Genomic DNA, 19,190 nt, shown 5'->3' on the forward strand with positions numbered 1-19,190 from the left:
GGTAGGACACCACATCTCAGATTTCCTTTATGAACCCAAAAATTAGAGCACAATTGTGGCTCTTGCTTTCCTGCACCCCCTGAGCTGTGGTGGCAACCAGCCCCAGCAATGCAGATCACTGCCCCTGTTATTTTCTGCATCCAGAGTCGTGCTGGGATTCCTTTTAAGCCAAAAAAAGCCAAGAGGAAATGAAAAGCATTGGCTGCTTATTTTATCTTCCTCTGAAATGCAGGAACTATCAGCAAATATTAATTATTCAGGCATAAAGGGGAACCCCAGCATCTCAGAAAATGTTTCCAATGATCTTTTTCCAACTATTTGACTGTTTTTGCATTCATCATTTGTTTGTTCATCTGTCGATTGAAGTCCTGAATTTTTATTCTAGTATCAGTTAGTTCTGGCCACATTTATCTGTGTGTTAGATTGTTTGAGTTAAATATTACTTCTACTGTAATGTAAGTATTCTGGAATAACTGTCTCTGAGGCAGATACAGAAATGGAGCTGGTTTGTAGGATCTTTCTGTTAGTCTCTCCCAGCCTTGGGGAGGACTGGGAATTTGCTCAGAATTTCATTGCCATTGCTGGACCTCTATCCAGCAAGTTAGTAAACAGATTGCTTCTGCAGAATCAAGTCCCACCCAAGGAAGATGAGGGCCCAGCAGTGTCTGAAACCCTGCCAAGAAGATTTTTGAGGCTCTTGAGCTGCCCCACTGCTTCTCCCACCTTTGTGATGCCGAGTGACACAGTGCAAAGTCCTCCTGCCACGGGCACACATTCTTCCAAAAGGAGATGCTAAGAAGCCAGATGAAGCTCAAGTGCAGTGTTACCAGAAGCTCCTCAAGACCCTGGTTGCTGCAGACCTCAGGCCAGGCTTAGTTCTGCATCACCAGCACGTCCTTTGTGTTGTGGGCCACCCAGGTCACCAGTGGGGAAGTCCTTAAAAGTCTGCCTCACACTGACCACCAGCTCCATGCTCAGCCCCTCAGTGAGGCTCATGAAAGAGCTTGCACCTTCTGCCAGGGGAAATACTCAGCAGCAGGTAAGGAGAATGGGGAGAGGGATTGTTATATTTACCTTTTTCACAAATACTTTGTGGTGGAATTAAATGGAAACTGCTGCGTGCAATCTCTGTGTGAATATGCTAACCAGTGCTCTCAGAGTTAGGTAGAAATCCTTGAGTCATGGGATCCTTCAAACCCCTTATTCTGTTAATTGGTTTACAATCAATTAGTAATTGCATTTTACTTGGAATGATAGCTAAAATATTTGTGGTGGATATGTATACTTATTATTTTAAGTATCAGGAAAATATTAAATACATTAAATTGATTTGAGCAGCAGGATTTCATTATAATAGCTTTATATACAACTAAAGGAAGGCATCTGCAGTTGTGAGTCTCCCAATGGTTTGGGACCAGCTGTAAACAGTATTTATGGTATTCCCTGCCCCCAGCCTGCAGTTTGGACCCCCAGGTTATCCTGGTTTATAGGTACTGCTCCATGTGCTGTCAAACAGTTTTTGGTTCCCTTACCACATTGGACAGATCTAAGTTTAAAGGTTAAATAGCTAAATCACTTCATGGTTTAAGTTATACAAATGTCAGGATTTTTGTTTAGATTTTGATTTCTTTCCCCAGCTTCAAAGGTAAACAATAGGAGCTTACTTGTTTTCAGATGAGAATTAAAGTAATGGTGGGACCACACATGGGGGTTGAACAGGGGCTGTTTTCTGAAACATTTCCATGGAAAATAGATTAAATTCTTACAGCTTCCCTTTGCTGCTGCAGCCCAGCCCTGATGGATTAGCCCCACATGGGGACACTGGGCTCAGTCTTGCATTTCTGTAGTAGGTGTAAATGGCATTTTTGTGTGCTCAGGCACTGCATTTATACACTGAACAGCAGAAAAGGTGTCAAAAGCACAAAGCTTTGGTGCTAACATCACATCCTCTGCCACAGCTGATTTAAGCAGAATATGATTGTAAAGCAAAGTATGGGAAGTGTCTTCTAGGAGACCTGTGAGCACCAGCACAACCTCAGCCCTGCAGCAATCAGGCTCTGGGCACAGCAGGAGGCAGCTGGTTTGAATTACAGCAGTGGCCAAGCAATGTCAGGGAAGGGCTTTTTCACCTCTGCCATACTGGGAGCTGCTGGCCAGATGTTCATAACACACTCAGTGACTGCCTTTTAGCAGTGAGGCCTCACAGACATTTGTTTAAACACTGGTCACATGGTGATGGCTCTTCTCTGCTCCTAAACCTTTGTTTATTGGGCAAAAGGATTCTGAACTTGAAACTTTGTTGTCTTCATCATCTCCCCTTGGATGATGCAGGTCTCTTCAAGGGACCTGAGAGCATCCCCAGGAAGCTCTGCTGCTTCCTTGTGGTTTTAAAGTTATTGACTACACTCCAATCCAGGAGAATGCACTGTTCTACTGCAGCTACTCTATTTAGTTTTTTCCCTCCTTTCCTTTATTTTATATACAGCATTTTTTAAATTGCATATCAGAAATTATTCAAAAAATTAGTGGAAGTAGTACTGTGCCTTCACATTTAAACAGAGAGCAATAATGAAATCCCCTTTAAGCAGGAATCCCAAGCAGGGCAGAGCACAGGTAATTTTTAAGTCTAACACTGAGATCTGGAGTACACTTGGTGTGGGGGAGGGAAGGCTGATAACCTTCCACAGAGGGTGACTATGAGCCCTCCTCCACAAGAAAAGCTTCCAGTTTCTTGTATTCCATTTTATGGGATAAAGAGCCATCTTTTTCATCCTGGATTCAAAAGCACTATTTCAGATATATTTTAATAGGTCATTTAAACTGGAACAAAACCTTTGCTGTATTCTGAATTTCAAATGTATCATCTTAACTGCTTGCTTCCCTATGACACAAGTACTTCAGCAGAGAAGATTTTCTGGAAAATACTTTATTGAGTGCTTGGGGAATTAAAAACTACAAGGTTTTGCTTGCAGTTGCAGAAGCAAGAAAAAAGTTAAACATAAATTAATTACCTGATTTGCTATTTGTCGTGCTTCTGACACCCTCATTATAATCAGTCATTGCCTACCATGACCTTTATATTAATATCTGGCCTTTAATTTATGTAGCAGAATATTTATAGATTAAAAAGTGCCTTTCTATGGCAGTAGGGTAATGATTATGATAGCTGATGGAGATTTTCAGTCTTGTTAACTCTTTGCTTCTAGGCCTTAACTACACTCGTTCAATTTCCTCTGATTTATGTGACTTTTATTCCATACTCCAGGAATAAGAAATTAAATCAGTCAGTGTAAAATAAGCCCCACTTGTCCAGAAGCTTTAGTACACTTAGATCAAGTAAGAAAGAAAGAAAAAAAAAAAAAAAAAAAAAGCCAGAGACTGATTATTGCAGTTACTCAAAACTACATTTGTTGTGTAGAATTTCCATTCCAAGTGTTGTTTTCATCTTCTCCATCATCTTGAGTCCTCAGTCTATAAATCTTTCCTTCTTTTTTGAAGTCTTCCCCCCGCTTTTCCACTACTCGTTTCCTGACTGCTTGCCTAGGGTACAAAAGACAGTGAGATGTGAGTTTCCCCTGGTGGTATTTGTGTTTATTGCATTCACTTCTTGTGCAAACATTGCATCCTTCCTTCTCTTATCCCCAGTAATAATCTCCTTCAGCCCTTTGTATCCTTGGGAGCCCAAAGCTAGCTGAAAACTTGTCATTTAGAGGGGAGACAAACTGGCAGAGCCTCATTTCCCCTGGGAAACTCCTCTCATTGCAGCAGCCTGGAGCTGCTCTTGGGTACAAGGCAGATCTCATTCTCTCAGCACTACAAAACTTTACTGTCAAAGCCAGACTTCAGTTGCTTGCATTTCTTGTACAACCATACCCTAAAAAAATCTGATCTTCAAAACTATCTTCCAAACCACATCAGCTCAGGGGAAACCCATATTTATAGTTCCAGCTGAATTCCCTGTTCATAAATGACTGCAAGGCAATGCTTTTTCTACTCTGGAAACTGAAGTAAAAAAATAAGGAGCTTGCTTAATCACACATGCAAAACAAGTACCCTGCCTCAGCTGCCACACAGTTTACCAGGTTAATTTTTTTAACCCAGATGAAAGAGCAGTTGCCAGAAACTGCCAAGAAAAGGGCAGCAGTTGAGTCAGATCCAGTTCAGTTCCTCACTACACAATGAAAACAACTCCTGGAAGTACTCTGAGAAACAGCTGCCTCCAGCAGTTGTGGTTACCTGCTCTGCTCGATGCTGCTGGATGTTGAAGGGTGTGAATGTTCCTGCTGATGAGCTGATCTGGCAGCAGACTGTGAGGGGGGTGGACTGGTAAACAGAAAGTTGCTAATGAATCTCCAAACCGCTAAGAGGGGATACAGTATCGTGCCCAAGAACTTCCATAGATCACTGCCTGAAGCCTGAACAACAGAAGTAGCAGGTCTTCCTGCCTGGTCATGAACAAAGAAAGAAAACTTGTCAGATACTGAAGTAAGGTTCTGTAGACAGAGTATTTCATACATAATTTGAAAGTAACTCAGTGGACACAAAAAGACTCCTTTGGTTACACATTAGGCAAAATCTATGCCACCATTTATCTGCTTCTGAAAAAATGCTCCTCCAGAATCAGTCTTCACAAAAATTAATCTTATTATTCAATCTGTCATACACAGAGAAGACAAAAATTCAAGCCAGCTGTCATGGCCAGCTAATAGCAGATATTCAGCTCTGGCACTGCTGTTTGCAGGGATACAGACAGCAATCAAACCCAAAACCCAACACCTACCGGCAGCAACACCACTGAGGCACTGGGTGCTAACTCCAGCTCCAATAATTTCTTTCCGTAATCTTCTTTGGTAAACTCCCTTCTGGGAAACATTGTTGCCAGGGAAAAATTGCCGTAAGTATTACCAACCGTCTGTGAAAATATAAGAAAAAAAAAAAATCACTGTTCACTTTCATACAACTGCAGATCTGCCAGTTGAGTACAAACTTGCCATAGTGACCCAGGAGATTTCTATAAAACCATCAATCATCTTCATTTAGAAAAAGGAAGTTTTTATATCCTACCATGCCTAACTAATGATGGGCTGCAGTAACACAACAGCAAACTCCACCTTGGTGCTGATACTGCACCAAGCTGTAATCAGCTATTAGATATAGGGAAGAATTTCTTCTTCACCACTGAAAGAATGGCAAAGCATTAGAACAGGTTGCCCAGGGAGGTGGTGAAGTCACCATCTCTGGAGGTATTAAAAAAAAACAACAGGGAGATGTGGTGCTTCAGGAGATGATTTAGTGGTTAAGGTGGTGTAGGACTGATGGTTGGACTCAAGGTTTTTTCCAAGCATGATGATTCTATGTAAGCTAAGAAAATGAAACACCAATTTACCTGTGCAGCAAACTGCCTGGCTTCTTCCAGCCGTGCTTCAGATGGGAACTGGTTAGTAAAGGAAGATCCATCTGGGAGGCGGAACTGAATCCTGGCTATTGCACTGCAGGACATGCATGGGGGGTCAGTCAGCACATGAACAGCTACAGATAAATGTTTAGTAGTGTTGAAATGTGCAACAGAGGGACAATTACCCTTCTTAAAGCAGCCAGATGGGTTCTAAGTTTGGATGCACAGTTGATAACCATCTGCTTATGTACCACAGTGCATCTCCCCTGTTTTTAATCAAAGATCCATCACCATTCAAACAAGGTATTTACATTCAAGATACAGAAATTAAATCAATGAAATATAAATGTCTTGGAATAGAAATGCTGAGCAAAGCAGGAGACAGCTCTGACCCTGTCAGCTGAATTCAAGCCAACTGCACACAGAGCCAAACAGCTGGGTTGGCACCCTGCTCCCAGCAGGGCTGACATTATCTGGTCATTCTGTCTAATCATTATCTATCCCATTCTCACCTTATCTGGTTCCCCACCTAGCCCCATTATATGTGGTATTTACAAAGATCAGACAGAAAAAGCTCTAACTAAAGCAGAAAACAAGGAAAGGTAGTTAGGGATGACAGAAGGATGAAAGTTACCAGAGAACAATATTCACGTAAGTAACTACAAATCAGTAATATAAAAGAAAGTCAACTTTTCATGTCAGTCTAAGCAGTTCAGCATGGCATTAATTAATAGATTAGTATGTATATTAAATCTCTTAAATTGTATCAAGTTCCTTCACCACTCTCCCTAAAATTAAGCATTTCTTTCTCTACAGGAACCCACCTTCTCTCCCTTTGAGATGCTTCTTTTCTGGCCTCTATTTCAGCCTGTTTGGCCTGAAGAGCTGCAGCTTTTGCAGCTTCTGCTTCTTCCTTAGATTTTGCAAAGCGAGCTGCTCTCTCAGCACGATCCTGTGAAAGGACCAAACAGAAACCTTTATATTGTACTATTAATTGTAGCTTAATATTAATTAAAATAGAGAGCTGTGACTTCTACTCAGGGAGGGGAAAAGACAGTAGTGTTGCTAAGAATTTTTCACTACCAAAGTGTAGTCTCATGTCCTTAGCCATGATGACACTTCTCAGTGAGTCACTTCATGCAAACAGTTGTTAACAGATAATTTTCCTGTGCAAGTGTTACACTCCAGTGAAGATAAAGAGGAAAATGTTATGACAAGTTACACAACTGCAGTTATTTTTCTAGGCCAAAACCTAATAATAAGAAGGGATTTAAATTGTTATGAATTGTTTATGTCCATGTATGTACACAGATAAATACAAACTTAAAAAATAATCTTCACCCTCATTTTGAGATCAGCATTCCTCTGCATATTCCACAACTAAATTCCCCCTTGCTTCCATTCCAGAACTGTGTTTAAGCTGCAATTCTTTTCATGCTTAAATGATAACTCTCCACTTGACTCAAGCAATATGGCAGAGGAGTTGGTATATTCATTCAGATAGAAAAGATGGAGTATGATTGCAGAAGCTCCACTTTATACACACAAAATGCTACAGAGACCCCAAAGACATCAGTTCTTACAGTGGCCCTTGTGAGAGGCAGAGACTATCAAAAATTTACCATTGCAATCTGTTGTCTGATACGCTCCCTTGCAGCTTTCTCTTCTGCCTTTTCTCTGTTCCTTTCCTCTAACAAGCGTTTCGTCTGCTCTTCTTCCTGTCGTCTTTTGTACTCCAGCATTTCTTTACCAGTTTTTCTCCGTTCAATTTCTTTCTTAATTTCTCTCTGAGTAAAAAGAGACATAAAAATTGCAACCTTGAAACTGCCTTGGACAAGAGTAAGCCAAAACTGAAGTCCATTTGTTTAAAAAGGAATAAAGCACTTATTAAAATGTGCAAGCAGTTTTGTGTTACCTGTTCTTCTTCTTTCCTTTTCTCTTCTCGTCTTTCTTCAAGCTTTTTTGTTAGTCTAAATTTAAGAATACAAAGTGAAAAGTGGTTAAGTGGCAGTGTCTGGTTTTAATGTTTTAAAATTTCAATGAAGCAAACACAGAAGAACAGCAGACATGAAAATGAACATGAACTGTAAGACTGTGTTAATACCTAATGTAACAGTAATGAATCATTCCCATGCAAGTGTAGCATCTATAAAAAGATGAAGTTGTGATTCACCAGTGAGTTCCCAACTTTAATGGAGTTCTAACATACTCTTTCTGTCCTTTTCCACCCAGTAAATGAAGATTCTTACATCTTATGAACTGCTGCTGAACCAAGACAGACAATAGCAAATATTATTTATGATCTGTGGTAACAGGAACACTAAATCTCAATGTCTCCTTAGCTATTTAAGCCATCTGGTTTCTTCTGCACATTGCTTCCTAAAATGGAAAGCAAATAATATATAGCACTGACATAGATGCACATGCATCTGTCATCTACCCAGAAAGGTGCCTTACTGTATGGATTGACTTAAAAAAACCCCAGTAATTTACAATATATTTTAAATCTGGAGAAAGGGCAGGCATGACCTAATAACATAACCAGATAATCAGAGTCAGATAATCAGAAAAAAGTTACTTGTATGGCAGCTGGCTTGCTTTTTTTAAAAAAAAAACTAATTACCACACAGCTTTGCCTCTTTTCTCTGAAAGAAATGCCATAGATATATGCAGATACAGCACAAAATTTAAGACTGATGCACATTTTGGAAAGAACTTTCAGTATTTATATTAAAGTATTGACTGCATTTTCTTAACAGTGGTAAGTAAAAATTAATTTTTGGAAAAAAACCGAAATTAAATGTAAAAATTTTTAATGTATTTTTAGCAGTATAAATAATTCTGTTTACTAAGCACATGATATTGGTTTTGGATAGAATACTACAAATAGTATCATTCTTAAAAATGCTAAAGCCCAAGTTTATACAAAAAATCTTGTATTTAAAAAGCAATCAGTGTCATCAATTAGCCATGTATTCAGCCAGGTGTTTCTGGTCATCAGACTTTAAAATATTAGAACTAGCACTGCCCACCAGACTTCATTAAAAGTCTTTGACTGAAAGTCTTAGAATAAGAGTAACCTGGCTTTATCAATATGCCTAATCTACAAAGTTGTCAAACAGACAAGAAAAAGAAATCAGGTGGCATCTGTAGAAAATCTAGGTTAGCACTTTACCACCCCAGTTTCAAGTGCTTTTAGTTCAATGTTTTAATTCCTTCAAAATTTTGCACATTGTCTGTATTCAAGCTATATGAAAGGAAGGAAAACATTTAAGTTTTCCAGACTACCCCTTTCTTTCATGATAAATGAGATTCACTTAAAAGTTGTTTTCCCATCAACCCTAGTATTATCTACACAAAGTAAGACCACCTAAGTTTGCCAAATGCTAACAGAGTAAGCACCCAAAATCCTGTAATTAAGCCTGTTTGTTCAAAACCCTCAGAAACAACAAAACTGTCTCCTAAGAAAGAAATACACTATGTTAGGAAGTCTGCAAAAGAAGATTTACCTTTCCACTTTAAGTGTGAGATCATTCCCAGGCTGAGCATCACTCACTTGCTTATCTGAAGAATTACTTGCTTCCTGGCTTGCTTGACCTGAATGTTCTCCATCTACAAGTGATGTACAAGAAATGAATGCGTAGGAGAAAAAGAAAAGGTGTTATTTATTGCCATTAAAAATTATTATGCTCATTGTCAGCCATTATTCACAGCAACTAGGATATCTCAAGGAGATAAGGGTCTGCTATTTAGACTCCCACTGTCCCCCAAGAATTTTTCAGGTTACTAACCCAAAGAAACTTTGAAATCCTATTTTAAGAAAGCATACACAATTTTTATTGTATTATAAACCATAAGTTCTTGGCTCATAAGAACTGAGCAGAATGACAAGACTTTTCCTTTAGACTTGCAAGAACCATTCTGGGATAGCCACGTTTCTCCTTAACAAGTCCATGCAACATATTGCCTTTTATGTACCACTATATAACAGTTTAAGAAAAGGAAATTTATTTCAAAAGCAAATTAGCTAACATTTATGTGAAAACACCAAACATTACCAGCAGGAAGTCTTATTGTCTCAGATGTAACAGACCCAGGAGAGTCACAAAACTCTGCTGCTCTGGGTTGTGTGTTTTCTGAAGCACCATCAGACTGAGAGGAGGGACAGGGAGCAGATGACTGACTGCCATTTTCCAAAGGCTGCCCTTGGACTGTGTGCATCTAGGAAATTGGGGAAAGAAAAAAAACAGGCTCAGAAACTTGCTACATTTTTCACAGGTTCAAAGATCTAGACTAAACTATTTTTTGGAAATCAGCCCTATTTAAAACTTAACTAGAACTATCACATATTGCTGGATATGATTTAATCATATGTTTCCTATTTTTTCCTAATATTAGTCTTAGACTTGAAATCAAGCAATAAAACTATATATATTTATATTGTTTCACAGCATAATTTTACAAGTCCACATTACAAAGTAATATTACAAAACCATGTGTAATCTGACAGAGTAATTGGTGTGTCATTCAAGTTTAGAGTTCATATTTCAATATTATAGGTGTTACACAGATGATATAAAAACAAGCTGTGAAAAAAAAACAAACCATAGTAATTCTACACAGTGCTTTCCATTGTGTTCTTTTTGTGTACTGAATTTAAGCTTGAAGAGTTTGCTGTTGGAAGGACATGGAACCTGTACTTCATCCCTCTCCAAGGCAGGTCCCCTCAGGGACAGGGACATCTGTCCTGAGCATGTAAGCACACCCAGCACAATCTGAAGGATCCAGCCTGTTGGCAAGCATTACCTGTTTAACCTTATGGATTCTGGTAACAAGCTCTTCAACAGAAACACTGCCAGCAATGACTTCCAAAGGAATTCCATTGTCTCCTATAAAAAAACTGGATGGAACGCACACTACAGGATCTGCACAGCACCAGTTAAGGGCAGCAAACAACAAATGTTTATGAAGTAACTTTAAAAGGACAAGCAGAAGTCCTCCTCCCTACAGAAGTTTCTAGCCCAGTATTCTATCTATATCTGGTTGCCAGTACTCATTGCCAAGAGAAGAAGAAAAAAGACAAAAATGCTGGAAAACATTACATACAACCATTTCTTCTTTTCATGAAAGGGTTTATGCCAAAACATTTTTTCTCCAGCACACACATACCCAACCAGTGAGTATGCTTTTGGCTTGAAAAGGTTTGTTTCAGTGTGAGAAACATCTTATGAAGACAATAATAAATTCTTCACAGCATTAAGGAAAGCCAAGTTAAGGTACTGAATTCCCTCCCTCAGCACCACAACTAATTCCTGAGCTATACCCAGCAACCTCTTTAAGGTAGGCAGCTATTTACCTAACTTCATACCTGTGTAACTAATTGAATCCAGTCCACTACTTGTTCCTTCTCTGAACTCCAACTAGTAATTTAAAGCATTGGTTGTTTGTTTTCTAGTGCAAATTATTTTATTTACATAAAGCTTTGGATAATTTTCTCTTTGGAGAATTATATAAGATTAACATAAAAAAAAATCAATTTGTTTACATTCCCTTACAACTGACAGTAAGTTGGATACACAGATGGTATCTTTCAACTACAGAGTTTATTGCATCTTTTTGTTCAATAGGAAATACTCTTAATAACGTTGCTTGTAAATGTCTGCCTTAAGAACAGTGTTAACTTGTATAGAGGAATTATCTGTAATCACAATGTAATGTCTAAGCTGATCTCAAAGGATACAAATTTGTGAAAACTGCAGGCATGCTTCACTGTTTAAAAGAAAAGATTAATTTAGGAGGAGCAATCACTTCAGAACAACTTCAGATTCTCTTTCATCATAAAAATAACTGTCCTACCACCACACACAGAACTATTTAAATACTTGAAAGAACACTGAAAGCAAATCTGCATTGCATCTTCTCATTAACATTTTGCATAAGTGTTGACATGGTGATAATCCCTGGTTATCACAGTTGAGTACATAAAATTTAGGGAAACAATGCAAAGAAGCAATTTAGGAAAATCTAGTCTATTGGGTGCAAACAATACACTGAGTTTAATAAAAGGGCTATAGAGCATTTCCAAATGCCACCATTTTGGGAAATGTCAATGCACTTCCTGCATATGGACTAGAACACTTAAATGTAACAAAAATAGCAGAGTAATTACCCGGGAACTTCAATGCTTCTCTATCCTGTGTGTTACAACAGTAACAAAGGCATTTTCTCTGAGGCTTTAGAGATTTTTATCTTTCAGAATTCATGAGAGTTTTTAAATTCATTACGTAACTTGGCAAATTAAGAACTGCCTCAAAAGTGCTTGCATTTTGATTCCAGCTCTTTTACATAACTTTGTCTCTTCCTGTTGAAAAAACACAGCCTCAAGCATTCTTTTACTAGCACTGAAATATGCAATGAATATTCTGCAAAACACAACAGTAAAATTTGAAATTTTCTCAGGCTCCAGTGGCTTCAGGAGTACTGAATTCAGTCTGGAACCTTGAACACAAGCTAGCTGCATGTGGACTTCAAAAGCCTCTTACTCTCATCATCACCAATGGAAAACTGCCTAAGAGACAGAATTAGAACAGGATCAAACCTTTTGGTGTCGATTTTAATAGCAACAAAACCATCTGAGGCAGCTTCAGTCACCTTCTCATCTTCCCACCTTGCAGCCATCTCAGTAGATTGTTCATCCTCACCTGCAACATACAGCACACATGCAAAGCTAAACCCACCACAAATTACTCTTTCTGGTCTGATTTTAGCTTTGCTTCAGTTGCTTAAAATCACCTCTGAAAGACCCCTTCAAGTCAGTTTATTTACTTTTATAATCTGGAGACAGCTCCAGCTGATCAGACTTGCTAACATACCAAAACCCTAATATAAAAAAAAAAAACAAACTTGCCAAGCCAACAAGCTTTCAGAGACATTCAGCTGCAGGGTGAGCTGGTCCAAAGGAGCAGAAGGGACTGGGCCACACAGATGAAGCAGAGACAGAGGAACTGGAAATGATGTTGAGTCTGCAGAGTGCCTTGATTACATCATCCCATTATGCAACTGCAGAAGGGCCTCACTTTCATGTTACATGTTCAACATTTTGCTTGTACTCTCACAATACGCAGGGAGATCCCACAGAGGGAACCACTGCTTCTCCCTGACATGCTAACATGTTAAAACTATCCACTGCTTATTTCTTATTATAAATGTAATTACATACTGCTAAAACTACACTTTCCAGGCCTTGTAAATTAATAATTCAGCAAACAAGGTTTCAAAATCTGATGGAGTTAAAAAAAAAAAAAAACACCAACACAAAAAACAGATTCAGAAGTGAAACAACACCAATTGTACTTTTCTTCCAAAGCAGAGTTTTAGTGGGGATGTGGGTTAACAGATTCTTTCCAATGAATGGTAACCATCTTTCAGCAAGTAAACTGGCCTGCAAACATTTGTTTACTTCAATCCGTATCACTTCTTAGCAGCTTGGAATTGACTGTGCTCTTGATGAAGAATCTGAGTCACAAGTATAGAAGTATAGTAGTCCATTCTTCAATTACAACAACAAACCTTTTGTTTGTTTCATCCCAGTTGCCATTTCATGCAGTATTTTTCACTTGGTAAAGATCAGGAGCTATATATACAGTCCCCTGGGGAAGTACTGCTGCCAGAGGGCCAAGACAGTCTGGCCACAATGCTCATGATAACAGCTATCAAAAATAGACCAGTTTTGGAGAAGTGTTTCCCAACCATATAATAATTGATTTTTTTCCCGGGAAGTACTGAGGTCAGTATGGAAGTGTTAACCTCTACTATTATCCAACATAATTATTTAGGATATTTTACATGAGAACCTTTGCTCTTCCTTTAAGTGCAGTGCTTCCAGCTGCAGTCAATGGATGCAGCTGCCCTACCCAAGTGATTTGGCCTCCTCCCCCATTCCCACATGCTCAGGGACAGACAGCTGCTTCACCACACACTTTTTTTAAAAAAAGGACATGTGCTCATCCAATCAGGCTACTAAAAATATCTAGATTCTTGCCCGACCCTGACTTTTCCATACACACACAACTGCTGTAGAAGAAGAATGCTGAAAGACACAAACAGGTCAGAGTGTTCACAGTACAGCCTCAGAGATGTGACCCGTGAATGAAAACACTGCCAACTCAACTCTTTAAAAAGCTCTGTGGCATGAAACACAGTTTAATATTGTGACTACCCACAGAATAGTTGCTTATTCTCATACAATCTTTTTGTTTTGATAACCCTTTCTCATTTGGGGATTAAGACTGATTTACTGCAGTTTTGTTGTAGTAATTACATCCTGACATGAAAACTGCCAGGTCACAGGAAAAGTATCTGAAAAGTCAAGAGGTCAAGCTGAACAAAACTTGACCTAACTCATAATTCTGCTAAAAACTGAGCTGTCAGAACTGCTTTGGAATTCTAGTTCTCAAGATTCTCAGATTTCTTGTGTTCCTCAAACAAAACCTTTATTTCACTTTTCAGAGAGACCTCTACACAATTCAAAATCACATGTGCTCACCTCTTAAATTTGGTCAGGTAAATTCAGATGTCTACATGGGGAAAACATACTCATCATTTCTCCAGTGCTTCAGGTAAGTGGAAGAGACTTCTTCCATAACAACTTAGTTCCTGTACAAGGAACTGTCTCAAAACCATCACAGGCTGTCAAAGGACCTTAATTCCCCTATTCCTTAGCACACAGTCATCAGGGAATAGTGTTTTCCTTACAGGAAAGGGTTAGCTGACTTTTCAATGTCCAGCATTTCATAACTGCTCAGTAAGAGTAAGGATTGCCCATTCTGGAAATGAAGACAGGACACGAAGCTGCTCACCTCCTCCTCTCACATACTCAGCTTCCAAAGTGCTTTGATACAGCTTGACTACAAAATACAAACAAATGCTTTGTTGACTGCAAACCAGTGCTTTGTAAAAAAATAATCTAAAACAAAGTTATGAACAAAGTAAGGAGTCTTTCTACAGAGATACTAAAAAGAGACAAACACTTCAGACTGAAGTTTTTTCTTATCCCTCTCCTTCATTTTTTCACTGTGGAAAAGAACTTTTTATGAGCAGCCTGGTATTTTCATGATCAGAATATGTCTAACTTTTGGAGTTAATAATCAGAATAGAGAAGGTATCTGGGGGGGTTCCATATCAAATAAACAGTTAACATCAGATTAACAACTCAAATAATGAGAGCAGTATTTTAACTCTGCAGGCTAGAAAGAACAACTACCAACAACATAGCAGAGACATTCACCAGACCTGTTTCAGTGTCATGAGTACTTTGTCCCTGTGCAGCAGCAGCAATTATTTGATGCCATGGAGTAATTCCTCTGGTCCCCAAACACAACTTCTTTGCTCTATGGCTACAGGAGCCACTAAAGTAACATCTCAATGTTTAAATCAGTTTTGCAAGGCAGACACACTTCACCTTGAGCATCCTGGATATTATGGAGTGGCCCCCTTCACTGCAACCTCCTGTGAATTCAACAGGATCTTTAACACACTTACACAACTGCATCACCAGAATATGCTATTAAGGTTTTAAAAACTGATCTAAAAAGTGTTAGGATTGTAGCTGCAAATAAATATGTTAAAGGAAAAAAAAAACTGGATGAAAAGCATGCAATTACAGTCACTAACACCACCACATTGTTGAGATAAATAGCTGCATTATTCCTTGCTTGACTGGAAAATGTTCTAGAATCAGAAAGAATAATCCAGTTCTTCACTTTTTTAGTGCTTGTTGAGAGAGGTGCATGAAGAGGGAGAGAGGGACAGACAGTAGCAGGAAACAGAGATGGACCTACCAGAATTCAGTAAATTTTGTCAAGGCTGCATCTAACAGCTATCCTTCACACTGGCCACACTAAGATTTTTGTTTCTTTCAGTTTTTCTTTATTGCTTTTTTGTCACCAAATACATTAATGGACAAAGAGTACACAACAGAAACACTGAACACTTCTGTAAGTACATTCTCCTGCTCAGAAAGCCACTTTCAAATATTTGTCTCCAGTGTCTACAGGCAAGCCTGTAGTGCAAAGACTCAACCACTAAATGTGGGTCTACTCAAACCACAAACCAAATCCCTGCTAGCACAAAACCCTGCTATTCTTTCAGCACTCAGCATCTATCAAACACACTTGTTTCCACACATTTTGGGGTTTCCCAGTTCCCAGCAGGCATAACAGAACTGCTCCAGGAATGGATCCATCACAGGTCAGCTGCCCTGATCCCACTGTTCTAGGGTAGAGCAGAACTCAGCACAACTCTTCAGTTCTGGAGAGGCAATTCTGGAGAGCCCTAAGTAACAGCCCCCCCTTTTCAGGACTGTTCAAGCAAAACTAAACAAAACAAATCCTTACAGTATACTGCAAGGTCGTAACTCAGTTACATCCCTTTATTCATAAATTTATCTTCTCTCTGTATATCTGCCCATTTCTACATCCAGCTACTCAATATTGACATCTAAAAGAAATGGCCAGATCAATGTACAATTTTAGTTTCTTTAAAATTAGAAATAAATTAGAAGTGCACTTCTCAGCCTCTGATATATAAAGTTCCAAATACTCATAGGTACTGAATGGCTACTAAAAAAAAAAATCCTGTGGTGGACTGACCCTGGTTGGACACCAGGCGACCACCAGAACCACTCTGTCACTCCTCTCCTAAGACAGACAGGAGAGGGAAAAATGTAATAACACACTCGTGGGTGGAGATAAGGCCAGAGAGACATAATTCAGCAATTACTGTGACAGGCAAAACAGCCTTTACCTGGGGAAGTTAATTCAAACACCTTTCCCCTACCCCTTCTTTCTTCCTGGGCTTAATTTCACTCCCCATTTCTCCACCTCCTCCCCCACAGAGATGGGAGGAATGGGTGTTGTGGTCAGTTCATAACATGTTTCTGCTGCTCCTTCCTCCGCATTATTTACTATGAAGACAAGAGAGCTATTAGGCACTGTTGGTAAAGACACTACAGCATGTTTATTAAAAAGAATATTAAAAACCCAGTGGTAAAGGCTCTCTCATCATTGCACCCCCCTGCCATATGATTTGCAGGCTTTGAAATGCTGCCTTAAAGCCTACATACACTACCCCATCCCTCTTCAAGCAGCAACACAGCATGTTTTGGGCTGAGAAGATCTTCTGTTTTACAAAAAATTCATATGGAAAGGCAATTTATATGACTTATGTTTAATTTCCTAAAGCTCTTTACATAGCCTTAGTATATTCTGAGCTGTGATGAATGCCACTGATTTCAAAAGCATGGATTCTGTCAGTAAGGAACACTTCAAAAGGAGCAAAAGTAATAAAACCAGGACCCAGGATGGAAATTTCTACACAGTGAGAGTATAAGGCGGAGCAAATTTATATTTCCCATTTATTTTTTTCCCCATGTTGCCTTTCCCTTACTTGCCACAGAGCAAAAATAGGAGTCCATGAAAATGCCACTTGCCAGAAAGTGCTCAAAATCTTTGAAGTTCATAGAATCTTGATTTCTAGCAGTATGCTTACTATCCAGTAGAAAATACTGTTCTCTGAGTGTAAGAGTTGTGTCAACAAAGGAACTTAACCACACTTTGTTTCTCTGTTCACATCCCCTTTGGGAATGAACTCCTTGAAGCTAAGCGAATCCCACGACTCATAACTTTTAAGGGAACACCACTGAAGGCCACAGGTTCAGCGGGGTTGTTTCTTTAAGGAGGTGTCTCAAAAACTTCAAGCCACAAGCACTTAAGGCAACAGCAAAACCAAAAGGAACAAGTTACACACATAAAAACAGGAGGGGAAAGTTGGAGAGCCTGTCTGATGTCCTGCTTTACTACCTCACTTTTCAGGCAGACAGGAGACATACAGAGAGAGAATCCGAGCTCCTAGAGTTTCCTCGGTTACAGAACCAACAGCCCAGGGAGCTGGAGAGATAAAGAGCAGTGCAGACGAGGAGCTCAGAAAGTTGGGGCGGTGCGAGGGGAAGGGACACAGCGCAGACTCGCGGTGTCCCCGCCGAGAGCACCGCGTACACCCCGCGGCACCACCGCAAGGGCAAGGCCGGGGCAGCCCAGCAGCAGGCCAGGCACCGCCGGGACCCGTACTGACACAGCAGAAATCCCGGCACCACGGGAGGAGGAGGCGGGGAAGCAACAGCTGCCCAAGGCGCTGCGGAACCTCCGGAGAGCTCCGCCCGCGGGCCAGAGCAGCGGCAGCGCCGGCTGACAGGGCCGCGGGCAGCCTGGGCCCAGCCGGAGGGGCGGCCGGCCCGACTCGGGAGCCGACGGACCCTCGGACGGTCCCGGGAGGCCTCAGGGACGGCAGCGCAGCTCAGAGGCCTTCCTGAGAGGCGGCGGTGGCGGCGGCTGCTGCTGCTCCCGGCCCCCTCCGCTGTGTCAGTGAAGGGGGGTGGGTAGGACCCGGCGCTCAGCCCCGCTCCGCTCCGCTCCCCCGGGCCGGGCCGTACCTGACACGAAGACGATGAAGACGGAGCTCTGCTGCTTGGCGGCGGCGATGGCGGCCGGGATGGAGCCGCCGAACCACATCATGGTGGTACTGGTGCTGGTCCTGGCGGTGCTGGTACCGGTGCCGCTGGTACCGGTGCCGCTGGTACCGGTGCCGCTGGTACCGGTGCCGCCGCCACCGCCGCTCCTCACCCGCCGCCACGCGCACGCGCTCCCGCCCCCGCGCGCCTGCGCGGTTGGCCGCCGCCCGGCGCCGCCTCCTGATTGGCGGCCGCCCCCGGGCACGCGCCGGGAGGGGTTGAGGGAGGAACTTGCGGGGCCGCGGGTTCGCCTCAGGCGGGCGCCATCTTGGTGTGCGTGTACTTGGGGTGTTACCGAGGGTTCTGACACACGCAGCCCCGCAACCCGCCGCGAAATGACTGAGGGAGGTGTTCGGGAGAAAGGCGCCCACACACCCGAGGTGGACTCCTGGGCCTGTGGGGATAGTGAGGTTGCAGTTAAATTTGGCCCCAGCGTCTCCACCCTGGGAAAGGCGAGGGTGCGGTGGGAAAAATTGCGGAGGAGGTGACTGACAGAAATGCACACTGAATGTGCTTAGGAGTGGACAGCGTGGCACGCACGGGTCTTCTGTGAGGGGGAGGAGGTGAGGCCTGGACGTCCTCTATGTTCCTTGGTAAGCCAGGCTGTGTGAGGGACAGCAGCACGTTGACAGCACAGCCTTAGCAGGGACACAGCCAGCAAAGGCAGATGCTATCCCATAGACATTTCACAGTAACAAGGACAGGACAACTTGTGTCAGGTGCTCTGAGGATAACATTTTGGAAAAACTGCTGCACTTAATTTTTTCTGAAACAATTAGGACTATGGATTCTGAATATGTTGTTGAGTCAGATAACTCAAATTTTGGAAGGCCAAAAAATGGAAAGCTCTTCACACTGTTGTAATTTGTGTTTAATTAGAAAAGTCGATGGATAGTGACAACTAGAACAACAAAGATGTAGGGAAAAGAGGCAAATGAATTTTAACAACAGCATACAAAATTAGTTGTATCTCTGTGAAGGTGCAAGGTGGTAAACATGTCACAGTAATCCTGCTCACTGGGTAATCTTTGCATACAGGTACTGTGCTTCTGCAAGTTTCTTAAAGAAGTAACTCTCAGAAGGCTACTGCTTTTCCGCTGAGGTGGTATTATTATTCCGTATTTCCTTTCTGGTACAAAAGCTTTAAGAACAGTACCAAAAATTGGATGGTATAAATTTTTTTTTAAATCAGCAGGAAGACATCTCATATATGTGCAAAGAGAAGAAGAG

General features: G+C 41.1%; 1 protein-coding gene across 4 annotated transcripts; it reads right to left on the reverse strand.

Annotated features, from left to right (window-relative positions):
• Positions 1–2,910: 2,910 nt before the first annotated feature.
• Positions 2,911–18,086, reverse strand: UBXN4 (UBX domain protein 4). Of its 4 annotated transcripts, none has more exons than XM_030454340.1 (14): positions 18,013–18,077; positions 17,883–17,982; positions 11,994–12,096; positions 11,136–11,164; positions 10,202–10,320; positions 9,454–9,616; positions 8,905–9,007; positions 7,311–7,365; positions 7,018–7,182; positions 6,220–6,347; positions 5,387–5,489; positions 4,781–4,912; positions 4,237–4,445; positions 2,911–3,540 (listed from the first exon to the last, which is right to left on the reverse strand). In XM_030454340.1, exons 2-14 carry the CDS (start codon positions 17,962–17,964, stop codon positions 3,402–3,404), a joined length of 1,530 nt encoding a protein of 509 aa, XP_030310200.1. In that variant the 5' UTR covers positions 17,965–17,982; positions 18,013–18,077; the 3' UTR covers positions 2,911–3,401. The 4 variants fall into 4 exon arrangements, with proteins under 4 accessions (XP_030310200.1, XP_030310201.1, XP_030310199.1 ...); XM_030454341.1 differs by having other exon boundaries at positions 17,883–17,984; positions 18,045–18,057; XM_030454339.1 differs by having other exon boundaries at positions 17,883–18,086.
• Positions 18,087–19,190: the final 1,104 nt, after the last annotated feature.

Source organism: Calypte anna, chromosome 7 (assembly GCF_003957555.1).
Source record: "Calypte anna isolate BGI_N300 chromosome 7, bCalAnn1_v1.p, whole genome shotgun sequence".
NCBI classification, from domain to species: domain Eukaryota; kingdom Metazoa; phylum Chordata; class Aves; order Apodiformes; family Trochilidae; genus Calypte; species Calypte anna.

What these genes read in the sequence shown, in the direction of transcription:
- UBXN4 (XM_030454339.1), bottom strand. Translation starts at nt 17,964, where the DNA reads ATGATGTGGTTCGGCGGCTCCATCCCGGCCGCCATCGCCGCCGCCAAG. An exon ending in ATTAAAATCGACACCAAAAG is followed by an intron (nt 11,165 to 11,993) that starts GTTTGATCCTGT and finishes TCTTTTAAACAG; the next exon opens with TGAAGCATGCCTGCAGTTTT. An exon ending in CTCACACTTAAAGTGGAAAG is followed by an intron (nt 7,366 to 8,904) that starts GTAAATCTTCTT and finishes TCTTAAATTTAG; the next exon opens with ACTAACAAAAAAGCTTGAAG.